The 7,293-nt window shown below is 37.3% G+C and overlaps 1 protein-coding gene across 1 annotated transcript; it reads right to left on the reverse strand.

Annotated features, from left to right (window-relative positions):
- Positions 1-277: 277 nt before the first annotated feature.
- On the reverse strand, positions 278-5,156 carry LOC122054794 (enoyl-[acyl-carrier-protein] reductase [NADH] 1, chloroplastic-like). Its single transcript, XM_042616224.1, has 6 exons — positions 5,152-5,156; positions 4,998-5,075; positions 4,696-4,746; positions 1,313-1,364; positions 1,121-1,162; positions 278-332 (listed from the first exon to the last, which is right to left on the reverse strand). The coding sequence occupies exons 1-6, from the start codon at positions 5,154-5,156 to the stop codon at positions 294-296; spliced, it is 267 nt and encodes an 88-aa protein (XP_042472158.1). The 3' UTR covers positions 278-293.
- Between the last annotated feature and the right edge of the window lie 2,137 nt (positions 5,157-7,293).

Below are 7,293 nucleotides of genomic sequence, written 5' to 3' on the forward strand. Positions count from 1 at the left end.
AAAACCGTTGTCTTTTTTAGATAAAAAATAAAAAAAAATTAATACACAATTTTCCAATATTATAAATCATTCAAAATATTAAATTTCAAAATAAAATTTAATATACAATTTTCTAACATTCAAAAATAATATCTATAACATTCTGAAGAAATTTCATAAGCAACCAACAAAATGATAACACTATTAAAACAAAGGTAGAACAATATAACACGAGATTTTCTACTTAGATGTCGGTGAAGAGGAGGGACTGCAGCTCCTAGTGCTCCTTAATTTGTTAAAGTCTCTCCATTTTTTTAGTTTGTCGGCATTCTTCCCAGTACTCTTGAGGGCACCTATTCGAATAAAGATATATATTACAAATTAGAAACTAAACTGACGCGTGATTCTAATTGCACTACATAAATGTTACATAATCATAAAAACCATTTGATCTAGTCATCTAATAGAAGTACAAAAAGCGTTATCTATGTAACATAAATGGTAACCTCTTGAAACAATATGGTGGCTCTTAAATTTCTTATTAAGCAGAATTTTCATTTTATGTCATTGCATACAAAGCTTCTATTATAAACCATGCAAATATTATTTTTCCCAGTGATCAAGCAACATTAATTCATAGAGATTAATAAACAAAAATAAGCACCATTGATTAATAAGTCATTGATTAATTAGATAATGGAATATACAAATAGAGATTAATTAAAATAAATAAAGGATCTAACAATTACCACTATAATTGACTAAAATTAACAATCAAGAGCTAGGTTGAAGAATGTTTTAAAACATTCTTCAATGTATAAGGAAGCAACTAGAAGTGTTTAACATCTCAGGAATTGAAAATAATGCAAATGCAAACAAATTCATAGATCAAATAAACAAAAACGAGACAACTCTTCAACAAATTTCTATAATCAAGTGATATAAACAAACTGCAAAATTTCATGCGTGGGTAAATCTCAAGTCAAATGCCAATTGAAAGATCAATGTAAAACATGGCATAGACAGAGAAAGGAACATAGGAATACAGAGCAATAGGTAAAAATATGTCTATTGAACTGAAGAAAAGCCATCATATCGTGTATGCTAACAATCACCAAATGGTTACTAATTATATAATTACCTGATGCTTTGTGGCAAGCAAGTGCAGTTCAAAAGCCAGCACCTACATCCAAAAACAAATGCTGAAAACATCAAAATTATTGAATCTATATTTTGCCAAATATAATCTTAGATGAGTGAACTACCATATAGTTTGGGTTTAAATATTTCCAAACACTAGCAGGACTTGACAATGCAGAAGAGTTGAACTTACTTTTGTATCGCTCTCCAATGCAGCTTTTGCTGAGCTCATTCCACCTTCGTATCTGCAAGTTGATGCAAGAACTAAACAAGTATTCCAAATTATAAACTTTGGAATAAACTGTAACGACCACCCTTCTTACTACTACTACTACTCTCTAAGAGTGATCGTTACTTAACTACTAACTCTACTTTACCGGTATAATTAAAAACCACGAGAAATCCCTACCGAAAAATTTTGGCGGAATCTCCCCTGTACCGGTGACCAAATCAACAATACAACAGTTTATATACTCAGTCACAGGCGGCTGGAACATATAATTTCACAACCACGCAGTATAATAGCACAATAAAAATATAAAACTACTCTAGCAATGGCAAACAACCATATCACTCCAACAATAGGAGGTATCAAACTACAAATGCGGAAATAAACTCAACTACAATCCCAATTTCAATATAACATTAAAAGAGAACTAAAAGAAAAGTCTTGACAATTTTGCCAGCTAATTCTGGATCTCTCCATAGTCCAGTCATCACACACCTTCATCACCACCACCTTGTCGCCTTCCTTGCTAAATCTTTTCCTTTCCTTTATCTGCAGTAGGAGGAAGTGTAGTCTATAAGCATAAAGCTTAGTGAGCGCTATCTACTCACAAAAACTCGATATGCATGTATACAAATAAAAACATGCTAAAACTGAATGCTAACATGTAAAGCTACTCATGCTCATAAATAGCAAAGAAATCAACTAACAGAAAAGCTAACATGTATAGCTAATCATGCTCATAAGCTAATAAAGAAAGCAAACTAACTGGAATGCTAACATATAAAGCAAAACATGCTCAACAACTAGCAAATAAATAGCATGTAAGAAACTAAACATGTAAAACTACTAAACATGTAAAGCTACTAAACATGCTGAATAATCTAATAGCAAGAAACAAATAAAACTACTACTGCATGCTTCAAATAACAAGAAACTAAACTTTCTAATTCTAAACATATTTGAAGCTTGTTTCATTTGTTTCAAAACTTATACTTTAATACTTCAAAATAATAATCAACTTCTTCTTGGGCCCGGCATTGTACCACTTTGCGCGCATTCTTAATAAGAATCGAGGTAGCTAATCCCGAAACTACTAAGATACTTCTAGGCCTTGTGCCTAGGGGCAACTTGGAGCCCATCCCTTGGACCTTGTGTCCGGTACATGCCCTTTAAAAGTAAAATACTTTTTATCTTAATTACTTCTTCTTTAAATGCCTTGGCATTTTAATAGACACCTTGTGTGCCAAAATCCCTAAAGTCTTGACTTTGGAATTTACTTAAGGCCTTGGCCTTTCTCTTTCCTTTTCTTTTCCTTTCTTTTACTTGTTAATACTTCTAAAAGTATTTACTAGGATTCTTATTTTTCCACTAGAATACATGGCTGTTCATGCTTATTAAAATAGCAAATGAAAACAACTTTGAGCTTACTAATCATGCTATAAAATAGAGCAAAAGAAAGCAACTTTGAACTTACTAATCATGCTATAAAATAGAGCAAAAGAAAGCAACTTGGACTTTCTAAACATGCTGTAAAATAGAGCAAAAGAAAGCTAACTTGGACTTTCTAAACATAAATCAAAGGAAAGCAAACTGAGCTCTCTAAGCATGCTACAACATATATGAATCAAGAAAAACTGTATTTGATTTCTTTAAGCCTACTCTAAAATAAAACTGCACTGCAAAGGAAATTACTCATATACATAACAACATAGTTGCTGGACAAAAAGATGAAAACTCCAAACATAGCATTCTTCTAAATCCTTTTCATTCCAAGAGGGAAACATTAAAACCCTATCTAACCTCTTCCACATTCTTTTTTTTTTGGTTATGATGGTCAGCATCTTTAGGAAGTTTACAAATACTTTATGTTAGCTAACTGTGATTCATACTATTGTGACTTATTGTTCTACTTGCTAATTGATACATGGAACAAGATTGAAACTCAAACCTTATTTAAAGCTTAAAAAAAAACTAAATGCTTGTTGTAGCTTTTCATATAAATGCTCCGTGGTGCAAATCCTTAGGCTTTTCATATAAATGTTCTACACTTCAATGAACTTGAATGATGGGTATTGCTGAAGTGGTTTTTAGCTCCAAACAACTACACCAACTTAGAATTTCAGAACTCACAGGAAATAAAACACCACGGAATGCACTAGAAACATCGAAGAAATTCCCACAAAGAATCCAAGTTCACTGTAATTCAGTGGCAGAATCACAGTAATCGAATCTATACTAAACTGTGATAATTCTATAAATTGAACAGTATCGAATCAACCTCCTATCTACCTCATCAGTCCAATATTTCATTACAATAGGTAAACAAAGCCATCACAATCTACCACGACCTCCATGGCCATTTGAAGGAAACAAAGCTTCAACCAATCAACTAAGACATCAAGAACCAGAACCCGGAACTCACTGTCATGAGAAAACGTGCAAAACCAAAGGTATTCTCCTAAGCAATCCAAAAGGAACAAAACACCACTATAACCTGTGACTGGAAACCAAATTCCATCTCAACACACTTCGAAGATAAAGACGGAAACGAAAATCCGAAAGCTACTCCTACTGCAGGTGAGAAGCAACTCACATCGCTGTTCTTGGACTTACAACCGAAAGGAAGAAGAAAAGCTCTAGGGTTTCGGGTGAGGTGAAGATCTCGGCGATTCCTCTACGTCTTCACCTTCTCCTCGATGAAGGGGATCAAAATCGGCAAGGTTTGCCGGAAGAAAGCCTTCGCCGGCCGCCGGAGAAAGGAAACCTAGCTCCGCCGCCTCTTTCGCCCGAGCAGAAGTTGCGACGCCGCGCAAAAGAGAAAGAAGAAACGAGGGTTTAGGTTCCGGGAAAATACCTAAGTTCTCTTCTTATAACTAAGGTTCTTATTCTCTAACTACTGCTTAAGTATTATTCACTCCTTCCTTAATTAACAATCGCCGCCAGCACAGCTGGTCAGGCGGGTTTTGCTCGGGTCAAAGGTCTCGGCTTCGAACCCTCAACCGCGCACTTTTAATTCCAATTTATTTCCTAATCCTTAACTATGCTATAAATTTAGTTCTCACCATATAAGGTTAACAAAACCGTGTATCTCAGCTGGTTGGGCCGGTTTTGCTTAGGTCAGTCCAACCCGAGGTCATGGGGTCGAACCTCGCTTTCAACAATTTTTGTCAAAAGTTCTTTCTTTTTGTAAACATACTAAACGACCTCCAAAAATTTCATAAAAATACTCTAAAAATTCCTAAAAATCTCTAGAATATTTTAAAAGTATTTCCAAATATTTTTATGGACTTTTAGAACTTGAGATAGGGAAAATTGGGTCGTTACATAAACAAGGGAAAAGGTTATACCCTGGGATTGCCCTTTCGGAAGCTATGTATGTCAAAGATATTGAAGCACCGCTTGCCATGTTTAACGGAGACATCCAAAACAAAGTGAAGATGAGATATAAAATCTATGTGCCAACAAGAAAAGGAATTGTTTGATAACTTTATTTTGGGTTTTATTATAACTACTAGCATTGCTTTATTCTGTGTGTAAAGAAGAAGATATAATGATGGATTGATAATGATGTTCTTGTCAGGATCTCAAGTTGAAATATACACACAAATGGAACATGCAATTGTTTTGTTTTCATGGAATCGAAAGAAACCTGGATTCATTATTGGAAGAAAGTGCCGAAGCAGGGAGACAAAAGAGTAACTCAAAGCTGAAATTGTAGCAAGAAACCCTCTTCTAGATGTCTCCAAGAGTGGCTTCGTTACCTATTTATGAAAACCATAATTTAGAACTAAAGTAAAAAAAACATCATGATTATATGGTGTAAGGTAGTACCTCTAGTCCATTGGCAAGAGAATGCACAAAGATGCCAATCCTTCCAAAATCTTTCGTCACAGTCTCTGCCATTTCCTGCACCAAGCAGAAGACACTACAAGAAAAAAGCCTAACAACATTAAGAGAATTGTAAGACAGGTCCTTGCAGTAAAAAGGCCCCTTTATCAGAGAGTGGAGTACGATAGAGTAGAAAGTATTCATGGACATGTAGGTTTGACAGTATTGAAGGTAAAACCATAATTATGAATAAGAAACTTATTTTGAGTAGATACAAGAGGTAAATGATATTGCATCACAAAGAATATAAAGATAGTTGATATTAAGAAGTAAGTTTCTTCTCGAATGAAAATCTTGTCTACACTCACATTGTTGTGAGTTTGCTGGAAATTATGGCCGGTGATAACAACTGATGCTCCGAATAGATGGCGAACAGTATCACTGAAACTAAGTAGACAAATCAAACTCACATCAATACCACATCCGAACATTCATTCGTAGCCTCACAGCCCATGAGGTTGCTGTAAATAAAACCTAGGTGGAGTCACTGACCCGAGTAGCCGGAGATGGGCAGATCAGATCTAGGGCACCAATGAAGAACTAGGGCTGGACCGGATGAAGGAAACAGTTGCGATCAGCCGCAGTGTGGAAATCGGCGGTGATCGGTTGTGAGTCCGCAGTGGAAAGCAGCAACAAAAACCTCGGCAAAGAGGAAGAGATCGGCCTCGGGAAACTAGGGCTCGGCGTGGAGAAGGAGAGTCGGCCGACTGTGAACCCAAAATAGGGCACGGAATTGGACGGCTCGGCACTGGGGCAAGGGTGTGGCGATGCTGCTCGGATCAAAAGTCGGCGGCGGCGTCGTCACACAAGGGTGACAGTGGATCGGCGGTGGCAGATTCGTCGCCGGCGCTTGGGGAAAGAGGAAGAAGAAGGTCTCGGTGGCTGGCGGCTAGGGCACAGGGAAAGGGGGTCAGCGTCGGCAGAGTAGAAGAAGAGGAAAGCGAGCTTGGCCGAGGGTTTATCCGCGAGAGGAAACGGAGGTTTGCATAGCCGGTTGGGAGAGGCGGTTAGGGCACAGTCGGGCGCGCGGGGGAGGAAGAAGTAGGGCACGGGTTCGGCGTCGAGGGAAGGAAACAGCGGGGGAGCGGGGGAAAAAGAAAAATAAGGAAAAGAAAATACAAAATGAAAAATAAATAAATCTAACTTTTCCTCGCTTAAATGGGGTAACCTAAACAGGCTTTTCCGGGTCCCATTTTTATCCCCGTTAACTCGTCCGTATGAGCTCCGAAAAATTCTCAAAAAATTTCCAAAAATTCCGGAAAAATTCCCTTATGATGTTATGCCCATTTCCGGTATTTTACATCAAACCCTCAACGAGACTATTAACTCACTCACCGTCGTTGGGATCGGTAGCGCCAAAAGCGAAGCTCGGATTCGGATCGCAAGTCCAGATGCAAACCAAAACAACCCAAATCGTGACGGGCCCTTCCGCCTTCCCTGCGCCATTCTCCCAACCATCGGAGAGCGAAAGCTCGCCTCCCCGCCGCATTGGACTCTATAAATCCCGTCGCCTTCAACTAATGATTTAAGTTAGGCCCTTCCTCCCATAGCCCATTGCCTAATGTTTCCCAGCGAGAGCGACGAGGAGCGTCTTTCACGGAGGAGTCGCGAAGGAGTCGGAGATAGGTTTTTATTCGTTGAAGAGTTACAGAGAAGTGGGTTTTAGGTTTTTTTTTCATGAAGTTAAAAAAACTGTTGTGTTTTCAAGATTCAACAACATTCAATAGACAACAGTTTAATAAAACTGTTATGTTTTTAAGATTCAACAACATTCAATAGACAACAGTTTAATAAAACTGTTGTATATTATCATATAAGCAACACTAAAAGACAATAGTTTTTTAAAACCGTTGTCTTTGACATACATTAGACAACAGTTTTTTGAAAAACTGTTGTTATTTAAAAAATATTATGGTGAACAACAACAGTTTTCAATAAAACTGTTGTTAAATGGAAAAAAGACAACAATTTCTTGAAAAACTGTTGTTTATTAAGTGTGGTTAAATCCAAAATTTCTTGTAGTGTGGGCTCAATCACCTGGGTGGCATCTGGGATAT

This window comes from Zingiber officinale, chromosome 3B, assembly GCF_018446385.1.
Source record: "Zingiber officinale cultivar Zhangliang chromosome 3B, Zo_v1.1, whole genome shotgun sequence".
NCBI classification, from domain to species: domain Eukaryota; kingdom Viridiplantae; phylum Streptophyta; class Magnoliopsida; order Zingiberales; family Zingiberaceae; genus Zingiber; species Zingiber officinale.

Bases quoted from the DNA above. Each gene is read 5' to 3' on its own strand.
- LOC122054794 (XM_042616224.1), bottom strand. The intron at 1,365-4,695 runs GTATAACCTTTT...ATCAACTTGCAG, and splicing joins TCCGAAAGGGCAATCCCAGG to ATACGAAGGTGGAATGAGCT. The intron at 333-1,120 runs GTAATTATATAA...TTATTCGAATAG, and splicing joins TGCTTGCCACAAAGCATCAG to GTGCCCTCAAGAGTACTGGG.